The sequence below is a fragment of the Microcaecilia unicolor genome, unplaced genomic scaffold, assembly GCF_901765095.1.
Source record: "Microcaecilia unicolor unplaced genomic scaffold, aMicUni1.1, whole genome shotgun sequence".
Lineage (NCBI taxonomy): Eukaryota > Metazoa > Chordata > Amphibia > Gymnophiona > Siphonopidae > Microcaecilia > Microcaecilia unicolor.
Window position 1 is genome coordinate 96,225 of NW_021963690.1, and position 23,067 is coordinate 119,291.

At 44.1% G+C, this 23,067-nt stretch overlaps 1 protein-coding gene across 1 annotated transcript; it reads left to right on the forward strand.

Annotated features, from left to right (window-relative positions):
* Positions 1–110: 110 nt before the first annotated feature.
* On the forward strand, positions 111–21,932 carry LOC115459573 (mitochondrial uncoupling protein 2-like). The gene is made up of 6 exons (XM_030189384.1): positions 111–253; positions 4,238–4,445; positions 10,480–10,677; positions 16,683–16,784; positions 18,599–18,779; positions 21,763–21,932. The coding sequence occupies exons 1-6, from the start codon at positions 128–130 to the stop codon at positions 21,875–21,877; spliced, it is 930 nt and encodes a 309-aa protein (XP_030045244.1). The 5' UTR covers positions 111–127; the 3' UTR covers positions 21,878–21,932.
* The last annotated feature ends 1,135 nt before the right edge of the window (positions 21,933–23,067 follow it).

A 23,067-nucleotide genomic window follows, 5' to 3' on the forward strand; every position in this document is an offset into this window, starting at 1 on the left:
TCCTTTTATTGTAGTCATGCATGCTGTTTGCATATGCAGTTCTCATCCTTTATCATCTTTATCACATCTCCCACCCCGTCTTTTAGAGCTACTTGGGGATCTGTCTGAACTGATCTTTACTACAGAGATGGTAGGACTGAAGCCCTCCGACATCCCTCCCACTCCAGGAGTAAAATTTCTCAGTGCTGGGACTGCTGCCTGTATTGCCGATCTCATCACGTTCCCACTGGACACAGCAAAAGTCCGATTACAGGTGTGCATGCTGTTACACTGAAGGGCTTTACAAACTAGGAATGTGTATTGGTTAGCACGCCTTAAAAAAATGTAGCGCATGTAAAAATGGATTTAAGGCTCATTAACCGAAAATTAAAGTGTATACATTTGATTTGTGCTCGTTAAAAGCTATCATGTTAATTTATTATTATTTTTATTCTTATTAAAATAAGGGTCTGGAAGGAACTATAAAATTAACCAATAATTGGAGAAAAAAACTTTAAAAATCTGTAAATGAACAAAAAGATATTTTGTCTCTGCACATCCCTTTATCTTGCTGCCAGGATTTTACAAGTGTTTTCCTTTTTGAAAGGGAAATGGGACTTGATATACTGCCTTTCAGTTTTGCAACTACATTTAAAGTGGTTTACATATATTCAGGTACTTATTTTGTACCAGGGGCAATGGAGGGTTAAGTGACTTGTCCAGAGTCACAAGGAGCTGCAATGGGCATTGAACTCTGGGAATTGAACTCAGTTCCCCAGGATCAAAGTCCACTGCAGTAACCACTAGGCTACTCCTCCTCTCCACTTTTGCAGATAAAGATCTGTACAGTCCATCCAGTCTGCCCAACAAGATAAACCTATTTTACATGGTATGTGATACTTTATATTTACCCGAGTTTGATTTGCCCTTGCTATTCTCAGGACACAGACCGTAGAAGTCTGCCCAGTACTGTTCTTGTACTAAGTTTATTTATTTATTTATTTATTGCATTTGTATCCCACCTTTTTCCACCTATTTGTAGGCTCAAAGTGGCTTACAGAGTTTGGTTATGACATAATCAATTCGTGTTAACAGGAACATTTCTTATAGTTTGAATGTTGGTAAGAGAAGATAAGCATAGTCGTTTCATGATGACAAGTACAATTCTTGCTGTTTAAAGATTGGGTAGGGGAGGATAGACAGGGAAGTGTTAGGTAAGTTAGAGGTGAGCTGTGGTAATTGTGTGATTTGTTGAAGTAGTTTTTTGTAGGCTATGTATTTTCCTTGTAGGCCTTTTGGAAGAGATGAGTTTTCAGAGATTTGCGGAAGTTAGTTACTTCGTTAATAGCTTTCAGGTCTGTAGGTAGATCATTCCACATCTGCGTGCTCAAGTAGGAAAAGGTGGTGGCGTGTGTCAGTTTGTATTTCAGTCCTTTGCAGCTGGGGAAGTGCAGATTGAGATATTTGCGGGATGATCTTACCGCGTTTCTGGGAGGCAGGTCCACAAGGTTTAGCATGGGGCGTCTGTGTGTATAATTTTGTATACTATCGTGCAGATCTTGAACTCGACACATTCTTTGAGTGGGAGCCAATGGAGTTTCTCTCTTAAGGGTTTAGCACTTTCATATTTATTTTTTCCAAATATGAGTCTGGCAGCTGTGTTCTGGGCTGTTTAGAGTTTTTTGCTAGTTTGTTCTTTGCAGCCGGCATATAGTACATTACAGTAGTCCAGGTGACTTATTACCATTGACTGTACCAGGGTGCGGAAGATATGTCTCGGGAAGAAAGGTTTTACTCTTTTGAGTTTCCACATCGAGTGGAACATTCTCTTCGTTGTATTCTTCACATGAGTATCAAGTGTGAGGTTTCGATCGATAGTCACTCCAAGAATTTTTAGATTTTGTGCGATGGGAAGAGAGCAGTATGGTGTGGTTAACATCATACAGTATGGTGGGGCTAACATCGAAGCCCCTTAAAATTTACACTCCAGCCCATCCCTATCTATTCAGTTACGATCAGGGCGTAGACCGTAGAAGTCTGCCCAGCTCCCATTTTGTTTCCAATTACCGGCGTTGCCACCCAATCTCCACTAAGATTCCACGGAACCATTCCTTCTAAACAGGATTCCTTTGTGTTTATCCCACGCATGTTTGAATTCCATTACCATTTTCATCTCCACCACCTCCCGCAAGTGTTCACGTGTCCTTCGTTCATGGATTGAGCAATCTTCGTGTTTAAAATCAAAATTATTTTACTGTTCACATAGGATTGCATTGGGCTTATTCATGATTTAGATGACATATCACCTGGCCTCAGCAGGTCCTAAGGAGAACCTCTGTTCCAAGCAGTCCTTCCCCCCACCCTCATTACTAAATCAAGCTCAAATTGAAAAAAAAAGTCAAGGTGGGGTGGAGGTTTAATTCTGAATATCTACCCCATGTGCAGGAAAGCCTGGTCCTGTCTTTGAACATAGAGGAGCTCTTTTACCAAGTGGTGGTACAAAGTGGCCAATTGTAGTGTTGGCCAAACAGGAGAAAGTAGAGACTGTCAAAAGATGAATCCAACTGTGGAGATGTAATCAAAAACTACTTTATTGATGCAGATATTCAGGGACCCGACACGGTCCGTGTTTCGGCGCATCACAATGCCTGCATCAGGGGTCAAATCAATAATTCTAGAGAAACAAAAATTACAAATATATGAAAGTATAAAAGCAAATATGAGTAACCTAAATCCAATGGTCAAATAAAACAATATTAATTGAATAAATAATGAATAAAATCAAATTGAACAGAAGACATGTAATAATGATTACTAAGTACTGCTGCTTAAAACATAAAAAATTAGTTAATATATGATTAATTGATTGATTGATTGATTTATTGCATTTGTATCCCACATTATCCCACCTCTTTGCAGGCTCAATGTGGCTTACAATTCATCATGCATACTGGAAATAGAAGTAAATATACAATTAGTTTACAGAGGATTTTGTGTTACATGGTGGCAAAATACATGATAGTGTTAAAGCAAAAAGACATTATAAGACAGTTCTAGAAGTTTTAAAGATTATACAGTTACACATGTTGATCTTTGTGATATATCTTGTCGAAGAGATAAGTTTTCAATAGTTTGCGGAAGTTGGTCAATTCATAGACCGTTTTCAGGTTACGTGGCAGCGCGTTCCAGAGCTGCGTGCTCGTATAGGAAAAGGTAGATGCATGCATTGATTTGTATTTCAGACCCTTACATTTGGATTGATACAGATGTTGTAAAAGAAATAAATATGTTTTGTGCTTTGACCAATGGTGTTGACGCATGGAATTGCTATGATCCGAGGCCACTTTTTACTGCAGCGGGAAAAAGACATTTTTTGTTTTGGCGTTGTTAATGGCCATGTGCAAATATCAAAATTAGCTTGCGGCCATTTACTTCCTGAGCCCTTAATGCCACCTATTTAAGAGGTGGTAAGGGCTCATGCGCTAGCTAGCCCAATGGTATTTGGGCAGTGGATGGCAATGTGCCCACGCTCCTGATTACCACCGGGAATGCCTAATTCCCGCCTCCCTGCTAGAAAGTAAAAATTATTTTCTAGCACGGGAGACAGCACAAAGCAAACTCAGAACTATCGCTGGGTGCCTGAGCAGTAGAGCTGTTTTGCCACACACTATCCACACAGTAGCCCTACTGTGGCTTGGTAAAAGGGCCCCAGAAAATCAGAACCAATTTAGTTGAGAAGTTTTCCTTTGCCCACAGAACTGTATGTTAAGAGGCGATTCGTCTGGTTTTGTCATATTCATAAATAATCTAAAATCCTCTAAAAATACATAAATAAGCAACAACTAAGGTAGCACGTGGCATAAGGTTCTTCTGTCAGTTTCTGCTTTTATTGACACTAAATCGCACATTTATTTATTTACTTGTGACATTTATATCCCACATTATCCCAAACAAGTTTGAGTTCAATGTGGCTTACAATAAACAGTATAAGATACATAACACAGAATAATGAATGCTTAAGAAAGTAATTTGTTGTAAGAATCCAATTTTACAATACAGTATCATAAACATACTGGGATGGCTATGGATGTTTAACATTTAGAAAATCTATTGTGAATGAGAAATTGTACATGAAGCAAAGAGAAAGTTAATGGTAAACAGAGTAATAACCAATTTAGGTGATAATTGTTTGAGATATGGTTGTTCTTTGTGAGGGTTTGTTTGAATTCCTATCTCTCTCTTGCTGGGTGAATCTTAGGTTCAAGGTGAATCGACAGTGCACGGAGCTCTAAAAACCATCAAGTACAAGGGGGTCTTTGGGACCATTACCACCATCATACAGACAGAAGGACCCAAGAGCCTGTACAACGGGCTGGTGGCTGGACTTCAGAGACAAATGAGCTTTGCCTCCATCCGCATTGGACTTTACGACACAGTCAAACTATTTTACACCCGTGGGAAAGAGAGTAAGTCAATAAGAAAACCCTCTAGCACAAACAATTTGAGGCATATTTTCAAAGCACTTAGACTTATGAAGTTACGTAGTAACCTCTAAAATTTTGTAAGTCTAAGTGCTTTGAAAACGAGCCCCTAGACTCCCTGTTTTAAATCCTGTCATAGCTATATATAGTGATAATAGCTTGCAGCAGGGCTGGCTGAATCAATGGGTAGATTAGATGGTCATCTAAGGTGACAGTTTCTAAGGGGTGGCAAAGAACAATTGCAGTCAAAGCAAAAGAATAGGTTCCAATAGGTACAAATACCCAAAGAAGCATCAATGTATAATTTTAGGAACTGGGATGTTGGGAATTTTTCAAGTAGCCATTTATCTGGATATAAATCTTTTAGAGATGCCCTCTTTATGTACAAATATTTTAAAATATGATGTCCAAGAATGCTTGCAGGGAGAACATAAGAATAGCCATAATGGGTCAGACCAATGGTCCATCTAGCTCAGTATTCTGTTTCCAACAGTGGCCAATCCAGGTCACAAGTACCTGGCAGAAACCCAAATAGTAGCAACATTCCATGTAGAATCTCAGAGTGGCAACATTCCGGAATCCCAAAGATTAGCAACATTCCAAGCTACCAATCCCAGGGCAAGCAGTGGCTTCCCCCATGTCTATCTCAATAGAAGACTATGGACATTTCCTCCAGAATCTTGTCCAACCCTTTTTTAAACCCAGATATGCTAACCACTGTTACCACATCCTCTGGGAATGAGTTCCAGAGCTTAACTACTCATTGAGTGAAAAAAATACTTCCTCCTATTTGTTTTAAAAGAATTTCCATGTAACTTCATTGAGTATCCCCTAGTCTTTGTACTTTTCGAAAGAGTAAAATATTCATTCACTTTTACTCATTCTACAGCACTAAGGATTTTGTAGACTTCAATCATATCCCCCCCTCAGCCATCTGTTTTCCAAGCCATCTCTTTAGCCTTTGTTCATATGGGAGGAGTTCCATCTCCTTTATCATATTGGTCGCTCTTCTTTGAACCTTTTCTAATTCTGCTATATCATTTTTGAGATATGGCGACCGGAATTCAAGGTGAGGTTGCACCATGGAGTGATACAGAGGCATTATAATATTCTTGCTCTTATTTTGCATCCCTTTCCTAATAATTCCTAGCATCCTGTTTGCTTTCTTTGGCCGCCACTGCACACTGAGCAGAAGATTTCAGCATATTGTCTACAATGGCACCTAGATCTTTATTTTTCTTTTGGGTGCTGACTTCCAAGGTGCACCCTGGCATCAGGTAATTATGATTTGGATTATTCTTCTCAATGTGCATCATTTTGCATTTGTTCATGTTAAATTTCATCTGCCATTTGGATGCCCAGTCTTCCAGTTTCCTAAGGTCTTCCTGCAATTTTTCACAGTCTGCATGTGCTTTTAACAACTTTGAATCATTTTGTATCATCTGCAACTTTAGGGACTCTTTTACTAAGCCACGGTGAAAAGTGGCCTGCGTTAGTTTTGAGGCACCCTGGGTCACTTTTTGACACGGTGTGGAAAAGGCCTTTTACAAAATGGAGCAGTAAATGGCCTTGCGCTAATATTAAAATCAGTGTGTGGCTATTTACTGCCTGAGCTGAGCCTGAGTAGGCTGTAAGCAGGGTTGCCAGATTGAAAAAATTTTCCCCGCCCAAAACCCGCACAAATTTAAATCCCGTCCCCGACATAATCAACCCCGCCTCTGACGTAGCCGCCGACGTCACTAACCCTGCCCCCAATGTCATTAACCCAGCCTCTGCGGGGCTTCTATTGGACCAAATTGGACCAATAGAAGCCCCAGAAAAGCGCCCAAAATCCGCACCGCGGCTTTTTAAAAGCTGCCCAATTTCCCGCAGCCCACAGCCGGCAAAAATTGCCCGCAACCGGTCGCGGAAAGCCGCCCAATTGGGCGGGAAACCTGCAGACCTGGCAACTTTGGCTGTAAAGGCTGATGCATCACTCGTGCAGTAATTGGGCAGTGTGCGACGATGTGGTCATGCGGCCAGTTACTGCTGGGAACGCCCCTGCAGTAGAAAATAGAAATTTATTTTCTACCACGGGAAACTGCACAGGCCAAATTCAGAACTACCCCTGGGCTCCTGCACTATCCCAGCATGGTAGCTCTACCATGGCTCAGTGGCGTAGCCACAGGTGGGCCTGGACTCAGGCCCACCTAACAGCAGCACTCATTTAGTGGTAGCTGGTGGGGATCCCAAGCTCTGCCAGTTGAAGACCTCCCCCTGATGGTGCTGAAAACATTGCTCTCCACTTCAGCAGTCTGAGCTTCCTAAGCTGGCACCTGCGCGTGCTCAGTTTTCGGCGCATGCCTGCTGCAGGCTGCCAAGGTGGAGAGCAGTATTTTTCCGCCAGCTAAGATATATTTTTAAGTTGGTGGGGGAGGGGGTAGAACACTTGGTGCCCACCCATGTCTTGTCTAGGCCCACCCAAAACCTGCTGTCTAGCTACACCCCTGCCATGGCTTAGTAAAACGGCCCCTTAATCACCTCACTTGTCATTCTGATTTTCAGACCATTTATAAATATGTTAAATAGCACTGGTCCCAGTACAGATCTCTGCAGCAACTCCACTATTAACCCTCCTCCGTTGACAAAAATGGGCATTTAACCCTACTCTCTTTTTTTTCTGCCCAATAACCAATTCCTAATCCACGACAGAACATTGTTTCCTATCCCATGACTCTTTAATTTTCCAGGAGTCTTTCTTGAGGAACTTTGTCAAAAGCTTTCTGAAGATCTTTCTAGACACACTATCAGGTTTATTTTCAAAAGAAAAGGACGCCCATCTTTTGACACAAATCGGAAGATGGGCGTCCTTCTCACAGGGTCGCCCAAAGCAGCATAATCGAAAGCCGATTTTGGGCGTCCTCAACTGATTTCCGTTGCGGGGATGACCAAAGTTCACGGAGGCGTGTCGGAGGCGTAGCGAAGGCGGGACTGGGGCGTGCCTAACACATGGGCATTCTCAACTGATAATGGAAAAAGAAGGGCATCCCTGATGAACACTTGGACGACTTTACCTGGTCCTTTTTCTCTTATGACCAAGCCACAAAAATGTACCCTAGATGATCAGATGACCACCGGAGGGAATCGGGGATGACCTCCCCTTACTCCCCCAGTGGTCACTAACATAATATTTTTTCCAGCCTCAAATATCATACCCAGCTCCATTACAGCAGTATGCAGGTCCCTGGAGCAGTTTTAGTGGGTGCAGTGCACTTCAGGCAGGCGGACCGAGGCCTATCTCCCCCTACCTGTTACACTTGTGGTGGTAACTGTGAGCCCTTCAAAACCCACCAGAAACCCATTGTACCCACATATAGGTGCCCCCCTTCACCCCTTAGGGCTATGGTAGTGGGGAGTGGGTTTTGGGGGGCTCAGCATACAAGGTAAGGGAGCTATGCACCTGGGAGCAATTTCTGAAGTCCACTGCAGTGCCCCCTAGGGTGCCCGGTTGGTGTCTTGGCATGTCAGGTGGACCAGTGCACTACAAATGCTGGCTCCTCCCATGACCAAATGGCTTGGATTTGGTTGTTTCTGAGATGGGCGTCCTCGGTTTCCATTATCACCGAAAATCGAGGACAACCATCTCTAAGGACGACCATCTCTAAGGTCGACCTAAATTTCGCGATTTGGGGGTCCCCGACCATATTATCGAAACAAAAGATGGACACCCATCTTGTTTCGATAATACAGGTTTTCCCGCCCCTTTGCCAGGACATCCTGCAAGGACATCCTCAGGAAAGCTTGGGCGCCCCTTTCAATTATGCCCCTCTATGTCAACCAGCTCACCTTTATTAACATGTTTATTTACGTCTTCAAAGACATGAAGGGGGGGGGAAAGTGGTGTTGGGTGATCAGGTTCATTGGGGGGGGGGGGGGGAGGTAGCAGGACCATGAATGCTAATTGAATGACGAATGTTTGTTAAGGATACTTATACTCTTTGCGCTGGCTCTGGTACACAGAAACAAATTAAAAATTATTATGAACTGTTGTGACTAGTGTTGTTTCTCTTATACTTATCAGCATTGGATTACTGTAATGCTGTTGTGTTAGGCTTGCCCAATATGTTGGCTAAACAGGTACAATTAGTACAGAATGCAGTAGCTTGATTTCTTTAGGGTCACTCAAAGCATGATAGTGTATCCCCCCTTTAAGAGAAATTCTTTAGCTCCCAGTATTGACTTTCAAGGCCTTAAATTATGTTACTCAAGGTTACCGTTAACAGGTTGCGTAAATATGGTCCAGGAAGTGATTTGAGATCAAGTCAAAATTTCTTGTTAGAAAACCCTTTTGAGATAAAAGGAGTGCAGTTGAGATCTAAAATGTTTTCAATAATGGCACCCACCTGGTGGAATGCTCTCCCTAAAGATTTCAAGTTGAAAATCTACAACAATTTAAAAAGAAGTTTAAAAAAAATGTCTTTTTGATGCTAAATAGCTTAGCAGTGGGGCACTGGATTATTTAAATAATTTGTTGAGGTAAAGACTTGTGCTATCATTATTGATGATTGATTTAATTTATTGTATTGTATGTGATTATTGCTTGAATTTTGTGTGTGTGTGTGTGTATGTGTGTGTGTGTGTGTGTGTGTGTGTGTGTAAACCACTTTGAACACATAATTGGTTATTGGCATAAGTGGTATAGATATTTTTAATAAAGATACAATTAACTTGGAACAGTTCTTAGACTTAAAATACAAATGTGATTGTGAAAAGTATATCATCTAAGGTTTATTCTTTTTAACAAAACTGAAACAAAAAGCTGTTTAATGTTAAATTGACACACAGTGGGCCAAATTCTACAAATGGTGCCTTAAAAATCAGTGCTGAAAAATCACATGCTTAGCGCAATTCTATGAACTATGCCTAAAGTTAGGCATTGTTTATAGAATATGCTTAGTGGCTGTTCTTACGATTACAATTTAGGTGCACCCATTTAGTCCACCTAAAACCAGGCCTAAATACCTGCACCTAAGTTAGGCACAGATCAGGTGTATTCCATAATAGTGAACACAGGTTTTTTGAAATGCCCATGACCCACCCATTTCATGCCATGGCCATGTCCTCTTTTCAGCTGTGTGCATTAAAGTGTATATACATCATGTTGTAGAATACACCTAGAAAGTAGTACATATAAATTCTAATTAAAGCCAATTAGTGCCACTAGTTAGCACGCATAACTTAAGGCACCATTTCTAGAATTTGGTAGAATGCAAACGAGGACTCCGTGAAGTTTTGGACATATGTAACTAATTACTTTATTTTGTAACGATTATGTTGTTGACAATTTTGTACATAAGTAATGCCACACTGGGAAAAGACCAAGGGTCCATCGAGCCCAGCATCCTGTCCACGACAGCGGCCAATCCAGGCCAAGGGCACCTGGCGAGCTTCCCAAACGTACAAACATTCTATACATGTTATTCCTGGAATTGTGGATTTTCCCAAGTCCATTTAGTAGTGGTTTATGGACTTGTCCTTTAGAAAACCGTCTAACCCCTTTTAAAACTCTGCTAAGCTAACCGCCTTCACCACATTCTCCGGCAACGAATTCCAGAGTTTAATTACGCGTTGGGTGAAGAAAAGTTTTCTCCAATTTGTTTTAAATTTACTACACTGTAGTTTCATCGCATGCCCCCTAGTCCTAGTATTTTTGGAAAGCGTGAAAAGACGCTTCACATCCACCTGTTCCACTCCACTCATTATTTTATTTACCTTCTTTCATAATCTTAAAAAGATCTTTTTTTTTTTTTTTTAAAGATAGCATCATCTTACACTAGTGGTTCTAAACTCGTCCTTAGAACACACCCAATCAGTTGGGTTTATGTCTATCTTATGCCTGCATATTGCTTGTGGCAATACTGAAAACCTGACTGGTTGGATGTGTCCTGAGGACTAGTTTGAGAACCTTTATTTTAGCTAAAGAAATGCAATGCACAGAAATGCAATTTTAAAAATAAGTATTTGCACTTTTTCTGGACAGATGCTGGCATTGGAAGCAGGATCCTAGCTGGGTGCACCACAGGAGCGCTGGCAGTAACTGTGGCACAGCCGACAGATGTGGTGAAAGTCAGATTGCAAGCACAGACTAATCTTCAAGGGATGAAAAAGAGATATGACGGGACGCTCCATGCTTACAAAACCATCGCCACTGAAGAAGGCGTAAGGGGGCTCTGGAAAGGTGTGTAGAATCGTGTACTTGCTTGGAGCACAGAATACACAAATTTAAGTCACATAGGGCCAGATCCTAAAAAGTTGTGCATCCAAATTTGCAACTAGTGCACAAATTGGGGCACACAAATTTAAAGAATAGTATCAGTTGTGTGCCTAACTTAAATTAGGAAGATAAAACCAAGAGGCAGATCTTGTAAAAAAACAAAACACAGGGCCAGATGCACTAAACCTAACGAGCCAGCAACATGGTTTTTAAACCAGTTCTAGCCAGTCTAGCGAGCAAGTAGTAAAACGAGACATGTACAAAAGGGTCCTCCAAGCCATTTTCCTGTCATGGTAGCAGCTAACGAAAACAGAATGCGTTGGGCAGACTAGATGGATCATGCAGGTCTTTTTCTGCCGTCATCTACTATGTTATGTTACTATAATGAGCTAATTAGTATTATAATGTGCATGCAAAGCAGATGCACAGCCGTTTTCCAACCCCATGCACAAAAGCAGTCCCGACCTTTACCGTGGACAACCTAACGGGAGGTCTGCACCTCTCGTTAATGCCTGGCTGTGGCTACTGTGAGCTGTTGTGGGTGCAAGAAGCACTTCTGTGGCAATTTATTGGAGGATGCAGACAGCTATTATACAGGCAGCTTGTCTGTGTGTATGAAGCCGTCTTTGGCATTGTGCAACAGGAGAGACAGCGGGACCCTGGAAAGAGAGAACTGCAAAGATCGAGGAAGATTTTAGCCAATCTCAGTCAGTCAATCACAGCGCGTTTAGGAGAACTGCAAAGATCGAGGGAGATCCAGGTCTCTCTCAGCCAATCACAGCGTGTCTAGTTAACAGCAGTGACAGCTAAACGCACTGTGATTGGCAAGCACTTCTTTTTAGTGTTATGCTTCTTGCATAAAAAAAAGTAGAAGTGCCTGCCAATCACAGCGTGTTTAGCTGTCACTGGTGTCTTCTAAATGCACAGTGATTGGCTGAGAGAGAGACCTGGGTCTCCATTGGATCGTTTAGTTCTCTCTCTTTCCTGCTCTCTCCCTCTGCTGCACAATGCCAAAGACGGCAATTTATTGGAGGTTGTAGACGGCTATTATACACGCAGCTTGTCTGCGTGTATGAAGCCGTCTTTGGCATGCGCAGAGCAGCCACGCATAATGCATGGCTGCGCTGCGCATGCTCAGCTGGCTGACTGGCTTCCCCTCCCTAGGAAGGAAATCGCGTGCAAATGAGCTAACAGCGAGCAGCTCATTTGCATGCGATTTCCTTCATGCATTCCTGTTTTTTTCTGAATCGCTAAGGGATCGGGAAGGGAAAGGCTTTTTCCGTGGAGTTAGTGCATCCAGTTGACAGTCTTTTATTTAGTAAAAAGCTCCCAGTGTATCAATCATCTGTGCCCGACATGGCCATGTTTCACCAGAAATATTGGCTGCACTAGGGGCAGAACAACTAAAAACAAACACACAAAAATTCATACATTTACAAACTTGAAGATCATCTTAGATATGTGGATAAAAAGGTAGATAAAACATGAAGGAACTCAATCATAAACCAACTATACAAAACTTTACCAAGGCATTAAAAAGGGCAAATAAATAACAGCAAAATAAAAACAACTTTTCTATTTTTCAGATGTTCCTTTAGCAGTTATGTGTTTTTAAACACATTTCCTTTTTTACTAGACAGTGTCTATCTCGTTTTGCTCTCTGTACCAGACTAGGTGAAGTTTGCTATTTTACATCAGTTGGGTAAGCCTCTCTGTCTCCTCTCCCCCATTCACTTTTAGTTGGTATTATACTGAGGCCCAGATGCACAAAAATTAACGATCCAGCTAAGTGCGTTTTTTTACTGCGGACTCTTTTCCTGTCACAGTAGCAGCTAACGATAATTGCATGCTAAGCTATTTAAATGAGCTACTTACCATTCAAATGTGCATTCTGAGTAATGCATAGCCGTTTTCCTAATGATGCACAGAAAGGACTGCCTCCCCTAACGATGAATTTTTAACGTGTGGTCAGGAGCTGTCGGTACTGCCTGGCTGGCTGTGGAGAGCTGCGAACCGTCCAGCAGTGGTGAAGTTGCAAAGCCTGCCTGTCCTCTGTTTTTGCAGCTAACCGTGGTAACTTTCTACCATTTAGCTAAGAGCGCTCTATAGAGAAGGTCTCCTTTTCCATTTCCGCAGGGATCAGACAGGCAGAGCCACGGAGCTCAAGCACAGATACTGCTTGCTGCAACTCGAAAACAGCATCTCAGCTGCATCTGTTATTTAAAATGCCTTTCCACTGTCGCGGCAGAATCCTCAGGTCCAAAACTGGCCCGAATTCTCCTCAATTTGACTTTGCATCTGGGTTATTTAGGGTTTCAAGCAAGAACATTCGTCCCCCATTCTTTCCTTTAAAACCCTTTGCGAGTGCTCTGTCCATCCATTTACATTTGCAACCGGAGATCTTGGGTTTAAGGAAAGGGAGTTTGATTCTCCCCTCTAAAACTAGTGGAAGACAGATGAGCTGTTTCTGGACCTATGAGTCAGAAATTGTGGAAAACAATTCCGTGTGTATGAAACCTTGTCTGTGTGTATGAAAGACGTCTGTAGCGTGCACAGAGAAGCCACCCTCAGCGATTGGCTGTTCTGCGCATGCTCAGCAGACCGATTGCTCCCCCACTACTGAGCTGCTTGCTCTTTTTGGGAGCAGCTCCTTTGCATCCGTTTCTTCTGAGCATCGTTGGCCATTTCCAACTCGGTAATTTTTACCAACTTGGAAATAGCGATCAGTGCTTTAACGGGACTTTAGTGCAATGAGGTCTGAGATAAGTGTTTTTTACATGGTTGTTTTTATGTTGATGTTATTTATTTGCCCTTTTTTATGCCTTGGTAAAGTTTTGTATAGTTGGTTTATGATTGAGTTTCTCCATGTTTTATCTACCTTTTTATCTACATATCTAAGATGATCTTCATGTTTGTAAATGTATGAATTGTTGTATGTTTGTTTTTAGTCGTTCTGCATCTGACACAGTCAATATTTCTGGCGAAACATGGCCACGTCGGGCACAGATGATTGATAAACTGGGAGCTTTTTATTGAATAAAGGACTATGTTGTTTTACAAGATCTGCCTCTTGGTTTTATCTCCACATCGTATTGGGCGGATCGCCTGCCTTTTTTGTTTTCTAACTTAAATTAGGTGCTAACTGGCCTTACCAATAATAGCCCTTAACTAGCGTTAATTGGCGCTAATCTGTAGTTATTCGTGTAACTGCACTTAAGCGCTATTCCATACACTTAGAGCCCAATATTCAAAGCAATTGAAGGGCCCAATGCTCAAAACCTAACACCAGCTCTAGCACAGGGAACAGCATGTGCGCCAGAGATGGCCTCAAATTGTATTTAAATGTAATCAAATGCATGTAAATGAGGTCATTTGTTATTCTCTCCCAATGATCAGAGAATAGCGCACAAGCAAACCCTGCTCTTACCACTGAAAAAAATAATACCAGCTCGGAGCTGGTATTGGGGGGTTTAAAGAGAGAGGATTTTTCTCTTTAAAAATCTGCCGGTTTTGGAAGTGGAAGGAAGCACATGCAAGCCTGTAAGCACCAGTACTGAAAACAAATGTTAGGGAGTCCAAGCAAAAGCGAAAGGGTGGCACCTTTTTTTCTGCGCTTAAATAAAAGTCTTTCAAGTGAGAATAATTTGAGAATCTTATATTTAAAGGCATAGAAGAGCAGCCCCAATATGTGCTTCCCTTTCGGGTTTGCCTGGTACATGCGCACAAGAGCCTGCACTTACTGCAAAATTCCTCTGCGCATGCACCAAGCACATTGCTCCCCCTTGCTTTTGCTCTTACAATGCCGTAACGTATGAATGCCGTAGCCTTGAGCATTGGAGGGTTATGTTTCTACGCTGTTCTCGTGGTATGGGGCTGGCATGCGCCGGAGCTTAGAGCATCGGGGCCTAAACAGGCAGGAAATTATTTGGGGCCAGCCAACCGCCAATATTCGGTGGTACTTTAACCAGGCGGTGCCAGTGAATATTTAAAGTGAGTGGGTAAAGGGCGGTACAGGGGGTGGAGGTTGGGAGGAGCCCACAGATATGCGGGTGCTGGCAATATTCAGTGCTGGCACCCGCATAGCTAACTGTGCAAATTTACTACTACTTACTACTTATCATTTCTAAAGCGCTACTAGACGTACGCAGCGCTGTACACTTGAACATGAAGAGACAGTCCCTGCTCGACAGAGCTTACAATCTAATTAGGACAGACAAACAGGACAAACAAGAGATAAGGGAATATTAAAGAGAGGATGATAAAATAAGGGTTCTGAACAAGTGAATAAGAGTTAGGAGTTGAAAGCAGCATCAAAAAGGTGGGCTTTTAGCTTAGATTTGAAGACGGCCAGAGATGGAGCTTGATGTACCGACACATTTTAGCCCCCCCCCCCCCCACCGCCATTGCTGACACCTCCAACAACTTTGACCTCCCCCTGCCGATGACTCTCTCAACCCCCCGCCCGCCGTTGCCTACCTTTGCTGGCGGGGCACCCCAACCCCCGCCAGCCGAAGTCTTCTTCCTTCGTTTGGTTTCTCAGTCTGGCGTCCTGCACGTACAATGTGTAGGACGTCAGACTGAGAAACCAAATGAAGGAAGAAGACTTCGGCTGGCGGGGGTTGGGGACCCCGCCAGCAAAGGTAGCAGGCGGTGGGTTGGCGGCGGATGGGGGGATTGAGAGGGTCGCCGGCAGGGGGGTGCAGGGCCAAATCTACAGGGGCCCAGGCCCCCGTGGCCCCATAGCAGCTATGCCCCTGGTGCGCATACACACATAGCTTGGAGGAAACACTGTTGCATAGTAAGTGTAAATTTGAATGAGCGTTTGTGCAATGGTAGGGATAGTTCTGACAGCCTAAGTTATAAAAGCACATAGGCAGGCATCTATGTTATTTTTATAAAATGGACAACCTTTTAGGCATTTCACATAGATGATCACACACTAGCTGCATTAATTTAGAAAAAGAACATTGCTTTTGTTCACTTAAACAGCAGTATCTGACAGAAACCCAAATAGTAGCAATATTCCATGCTACCAATCCTAGGACAAGCAGTGGCTTCCCCCAGGGTGGCCCAACTATTAGGCCACCTGAGGCAGGGGCCTCAGGCGGCACTCTTCAAGAGTGGCATCTCGGGGGGGGGGGGGGGGGAGCAGCTTCGTGGCGTTTTACTTCGTCACGGTGCCGTTCCAAACCCAGCAGTGGCAGAGATTCCCATACACTGCCCTGCTGCCGCCGGCACCCGCCTCGTCCCTTTACTGCGGCTGCCTGAAGTTATTTCCTGTTTTGCTCAGGCAGCCGGAGTAAAGGGAAGAGGCGGGTGCTGGCGGCGGCAGGGCAGTGTATGGGAATCTCTGCCACTGCTGGGTTTGGAATGTTACTGTGAGGAGGTAAAATGCCTGGGGGGGGCAGCCTTTTGGCTCGGGGGGGGAGCGGCATGTAAGCTCCGCCTCAGACGGCATCTTGCCTTGGGCCAGCCCTGGCTTCCCCCATGTCTGTCTGAATAACACACTATGGACTTTTCCTCCAGGATTTTGTCAAAACATTTTTTTAAACCCAGATACGCTAACCGATGTTACCACATTCTCCAGCAATGAGTTCCAGAGCTTAACTATTCTTTGAGTGAAAAAATAGTTCCTCCTATTTGTTTTTCTTTGGGTCTTTATATTAAGACATGAAAGAAGGCCCGTGTTTTGCTTATTACATATTCACTCTAGTTAAGAGAAATACTCGTGCACCTATGCCACTACTCCCAGACAAGGTCCTGTATCTTGAGATGTTATTTTTCCCTGTTTCTCATTGCTTTCTTTTTGGAGTGAATTAACTCATGTTTTTATGGTTCTACTTTCTTTTGATGTAAATGTTTCATGTTTGTGTTTCACTGACAGTTGCAATAAAATATATATTTTTTAAAATGCTTATTAAATCTATCTGAAATATAATAGCACACAAATGTGTTTGCTTTTCTTGTAGGAACGCTACCTAATGTGACAAGAAATGCCATCGTCAATTGCGCTGAGCTAGTAACCTATGATCTAATAAAGGAGGCGCTTCTGCAATACAAGCTAATGACAGGTGATCCATGTGCTTTAAAATAAATTAACTTGTCTTAAGCTGTGCTGCAGATTTAGGGCTTCCATTGGATGATATATGCTTGAATCACATGCTCGCAATTATTTAGAAATACTATCAATCCAAAAAGTTTGAAAATATATGAAAATTAGTTTGTGGGTGTCTCCCCGTGGTTTCCTCACGATTTCAACAAAGAAATCTGTACTGATCAATTACATAAATGGGAACCTCAAAGCTCCAAATAGTGAGAAAACGATTATATTTGACAAAATCACTATCAGCTTACAGGTCCATTCCTATCATTGGTTCCCGTAAGAAGCAAACAAGAAAAAATAATCAAACGCAAAAAAAACTCACGCTACGTGAGAAAAGCGAATGAAATAAAAAAACTCCCTTCTTACTTTACACCTGGTGAGAGACACCCAACGCCAAACTAAAACAAACAATTATTTATAAATGAAATATATGTCCTGCCAATCAATGAATTCATAGTTTTATAAAAGTAACGACTCAATGCAAACGTCTAATTTGACCATGTTGCTACAAAGAAGGTCTGAACTCACTGGACAAGCATCTCCATTGGATAGTACATAAGAACATAAGCATTGCCATACTGGGACAGAAAAAAAGGTCCATCAACTGTGGCCAAAATCGCAGAACAGTTAAATAGGTTTTATGCTGCTTGTCCCCTGTGGGGGAAAGCTCCGCACAGCAGGGGAAAGCTCCGCACAGCACATTCAGCACATTTAAAGCTAAGTTGAGCTATTTATAAAACTGTAGCGTCACTTGTCAAATACAACGGTATTGGTTAAATGATAAACCGTTCAGGAATAAAGCTCCTTTGAGTATGCAGTATTAATAGAATCATATCAAGGGCTATCCTTTTTATAAAAAAGTTAAAATTAAGACAAAAAGTAAAAGCATTAATAAAAATTACTTAAGGAGGATGGTAGGGTAAGCAGATGATTATAATTGTCGCAAAATAGGGGTAGTGCAAAGATGGCAACCCCAGCGACTTATGAGACTTCCCTACTTTAGAAAAAATATATACCTTGATGAAACTGCATGTCTCTTTTGTTCAACTGATAAGTGTGTGAGGTATTGTCCTAAAAATAAGCAGTGGATTTTCCCCAACTCCATCTTAATAATGGCTTATGGAATTTTCTTTTAGGAAATTATCCAAACCTTTTTTTTAAGCACTGCTAAGCCAACTGCTTTTTACCACATTATCTGGCAATGAATTCCAGAGTTTAATTACATGTTGAGTGAAGAAATATTTTCTCCGATGTTGATATGAAAGAAAAACTGAACTCCAAGTGGGAATTGCTAGAATTCGTACAGCACTTGAGCAAGAACTAAATATTACTGCAAATGAATCATGCAGTGTAGAACAGATGCTAAGTCATGATAGATGAGAAATAATATTAATATCCAATTCTCATACTCCACAATTTTGAAATGCATTGACATTATTCACTATTGTACAGTCTTATGAATACTGGGAAAACTATTTCTCTCTGTATCATCTGGTGTGGCTAATTTGTTAAAGTTCCCAAGAAAGGTAAAGCTCATCCCGAAATAAAGATGGAGTAGTGGGTATCAATGAAATGAGTGGCATTTTACAATTCACACAAAGAGACCAATCCATAGGATTAGTACAGCCGGTATGAGGTCATGTGACGTCATTCATGGAACAGTCAGGCTCATGTAATCTGATTCTCCTCCAATATGAAAGCACTGAATGAGTCCAATGTTAACTCAAAGATTACGTTCTTAAACAACATGCCCTGAGAAGCTGTTCTGTTTGTGATTTGTAGATAACTTGCCCTGCCACTTCGTGTCAGCTTTTGGAGCTGGATTCTGCACCACGGTGGTAGCATCTCCTGTAGATGTAGTGAAGACCAGGTACATGAATTCTCCCCCAGAGCAATACAGAAGTGCCGTGAATTGTGCATGGAGCATGTTGACCAAGGAAGGACCAACTGCTTTTTACAAAGGGTAAGGATAGTTTTTAGATGCAACCTGACTCCTTAAGAGCAGGGGCGTAGCCAGACACCCAATTTTGGGTGGGCCTGGGCCCAAGATGGGTGGGCAGAAGAACACCACCCCATCCCATAGGTGATTTGGTCTCTCCTCTCGCCTGCATGCCATATGGTCTCTCAAATATCCCTCCTCTCCTGCACACCTTTTAAATTTCAGATTTTCAGTGAGGAGCAACTAACACACACTACTCATGTAGGCCCCACATCCTTCCCACTGATGCAGCTTCCTGTTTCCGCATAGGCGGGAATACGTCAGAGGGAAGGCTGTGGGGCCGCTGTAAGCCGTATGTATCAGTCGCTGCTTCCTGCAGGCGAAGATCTGCTATTTATAAGGTATGCAGGAGGGACAGTTGTTGGGAGTTTTCAGCTTGGGAATCTCTGCCGGCCACATCATAGGTGGGCCTGAGCTCAAAGTGGGTGGGCCAGCCCACCCTTGGCTACGCCACTGCTTAAGAGAGCCACGCAAACCCAGGAGGACACATGGCATTCTAGTTTTGCTTCACCAGAGGGGACACTTGATTAAGTTAAAAAAGGTATTAAGTGCTCTAGACAACTCTTCATCTTTGTGCCCCTCCCCTCCTCCTTTAACTGACCTGCCACTGGTGGCCCCAGCACTGTTCCCTCCTACCAACAGCTACACAGTGGCATTCCTAGGGGGGCTGACACCCGGGGCGGATCGCCGATGTGCCCCGCCCCCCGGGTGCAGCACCCCCCCCCCCTGGCGAAAGGACACCCCCCGCGAAAGAACCCCCCGGGTGCACGCCGCTGGAGGGTGCCGCGCGCGCCTGTCCTCCATTCGTTCCATGCTTCTTCTCTGCCCCAGAACAGGAAGTAACCTGTTCTGGGGCAGAGAAGAAGCATGGAACGAACGGAGGACAGGCGCGCGCGCGGCGTGCACCCGGGGCGGACCACACCCACCGCCCCCCCTTAGGAACGCCACTGCAGCTACAGCTCTGGCATGGTGCTCCTTCCTTCGGCAGTGGTGGCTCTGGCATAGCCTCCCACTCCTTCCCAATATCCCTCTGCCCATTGCCCAGTAGCAATTCCCTTCTTCCACTGCCCTTTCCCCTCCATTTTCTGCCAAATCCAGCACCACTGTTATGCACATAACACACTCCATTTTTGTCTCCATGGTTTTCTCCCTCTCTCTTCAGATTCCATTTAGTATCTTCTCACACCTCTTTAGCTTTTTCCATATCTTATAGCTCTCTTGCCTATTCCTCTAGTCCTTTTCTTTATCTTCTCTCTGCTCCTCCTTCTCCTTTCCTGTTCTTATTCATTGCTACTAATAACTCTCCATTTCTTTTTCTGCCCAGCACCCACTCTGCTGCATCCTTCCCCTGCCCCCTGCTTCTCTTTCCCTCTTCCCAAGTCTGCATGCTCCTGCCTTCTCCCTTAGCATCTGGTCTCACCTTTCTTCTTCCTTTTTCACAGGCTTGCACACTTCCAATTCCTTCTCCAGTATCGGGCACCTCAGGGCCACCGAGAGACTGAGCCGGGCCCAGGGCAAGGCCGCCCCCCCCCCCCCCCCCAAGGATTATTGTCGTCACTGTCACCACTGGGCCCCCCTGGGATCATCGGAGTTGCCACTACCGCCCTCCTGATTGCTACTGCTGTCTCCGCCCCAGCACCCCCGATCGCTGCTGTTAATGCCGCTACCCCACCCTCCCTGATAGCTGCTGCCACCCGCCTGCCGTAACTGTTAAGTACTTTGGCTGGTGGAGATCCCAAGGCCCCGCCAGCAGGAGTTCGTCCTCCAGCGCTGCTGCTCTTCTTCCTTCTGCCGTGTGGCCTCCCCCTGCGGCTGCTTTTTCTCTCAGGTCGCGCATGCATGGCCTGAGAGGAAAAGCAGCCACATGGGGAAGGCAATGCAGCAGACTGTGAAGAAGAGCAGCCTCCTGTGTCTGTTCCTCCAGGTCCTCCCCAGCCTCCAAGGGGAGCCTGGCGCTGGAGTTTTCTCTCTCCTGCTCCTGTCGGGACATGATCACCTGGGTCCCGTCAGGAGCAGGAAAGAGAGAGAGACCCCGGCACCAGGCCCCTCTTGGCAGCCCGGGCCTAGGGAATTTTGCCCTCCCCGCCACCCGCCTTCTCAAAAGTCCTGGGACACCTACCTCCTTTCACTCTTCCCGTCACACAGCCCCCAACTCAATCATTGCTCCCACTGTGATCCTCAGGCCCAAAGGTTTGCCCAGCTGCAGTATTAACCCTGCTTACTGTATTGGTTCAGAAGAAGGTAAGCATCCACAGGATGGGTGTTGGGTTAAGCACAAATCCATTCAGTTTACCTCTTCCAGTCTCTCATTTCTGAATCCAATAGCAGCACTGCCATCTCCTACAGTGCAGAATAAATGTTTCATTTGCTTTCAAACAAATATGCGTTGGAATCCTAAAGGCCTATGGGTGTCTCTAGCATTAGCGCATGTTAATTTTTAGCGTACACTATAAACGCTAGCACGGCTTAGTAAACAGGGCTCTTAGTTTAAGTCAAGGATTTATTATAGAAAATGAAGAACAAAACATAAACTTGTAAATAAAATGTTATGGTTTGTTTTTAACCGAGTACAGTGGAGGCAGGTGATTGACAGGACATAAAGCTGGGATTTTGAACAGCTGGGGCTGTAAGAGGTCCAATGGCCTGATGCCTTCCTGTCACCCTTATTCTTTCATGATTATTATGTGCCTATTATTTACTGGACACTTTTTTTCAAAGTCATTTAGAGATAAAATTAATAATCATTATTTTTGTCAGGGTGGCTTTCCCTCCTTTTGCTATTTTTCACATTCAATGGGTACACCAGTTGTGGAGGGAGCCTGATCCAAAAGTGTAGGGGGGGACGAGAGGCAGGCCTCCAAGCCCCCCTATGGCTATGCCGCTACTGACGAACTCTTTCTTCACCAGCACCCATACCAGGACTGCATTGTACGTTTCTTTCTTGCAGCTTTGTGCCTTCCTTCCTCCGCCTGGGATCCTGGAATGTCGTGATGTTCGTCTCCTATGAACAGCTGAAGAGGGCAGTGATGATGTCGAGAGAAAACATGACATTTACCACCTGATTCTCAGGGACAGCACCAAAGTCCTCGCAGAGACTTTATTCCAATGCTTTGTATAAGGGTGCAAAAGCACCTTTCCTAACTCTGGCACAATATGTAGTAGAAAAGAAGAAAGGCAAAATGGTTTGTGACTCTGGGCAAGTCACTTAACCCTCCATTGCCCCAGGTACAAATAAGTACCTGTATACAATATGTAAGCCACATTGAGCCTGCCATGAGTGGGAAAGTGTGGGGTACAAATGTAACAACAAAAAAAAAACAGAGAAAATGCAATAGCCCTAGAAAATCTAGCGGGGAAAAGACACACGATGAGTTGTGTCAATAGCAGGAAGCTATCTGAGAATTTAGTATCAGGGTATTATCCACTGCTCACTCTTCTGTAGGATTGTAAGGAGGGCCAGGATTCCATCCAGAAAGAAAAAAAAAATCAGTGTTGGCCAGAATTTATTATCAGGATCAGAAATTAGGTATTCATTGGTTGCAGGTTGCACTTTATACACTGGGATTCATTTTTTATTAGGACATTTTCTTGTGCTCCTTTGCCTCTAGTTCACACCTGAGATCCTGACGCTATGAACCCTCATTGGCAACTCTCCATGAACGTTTCCCTATTTTATATCCATATCTCCAACATAAAGAAAATGAGCCATTGCTTTGACAATTCTTTAACTTGTACACTTGCCTAAGGTTCTTCCCTGAGCTTTACAATCGTGGGAGCTGAAGCTGGTCACCAAGAATCACCCACAACTTCTTCCCTGCTTCCACCAGGGCTGTGAAAACCATCTCCACAGCATCGCTAGCTGACTGAGGGAGCAGAAGCTGGAACTTAATCACACCAGAGACTTTTCACCTGGCAGTGCACAGAACTGCCAGTCAGGGCCGCTGAGAGACTGGGCTGGGCCCGGGGCCCCCCTGCCCCCCCCTCGAGGTCGCCGCTGCCACCTTCACTCCCCCTTCGCCCCCCCCCTCAAGGTTGCCGCTGCCATCGCTCCCCCCTCCGCCCCTCAAGGTTGCTGCCACTACTCCCCCCTCCACCCGCCCCCCTCTGTCCGCCACCGGGCCGTGCCCCCTGCATTGAAATCACAGCGCCTCTCACCTCCGTGTGAAAGCGCTGCAGGCAGCAGCAGATCGTCTCCCTTCGGGCCTCTTCCCTCCCTGTGTCCCGCCCTCGCGGAAGTTACATCAGACGAGGG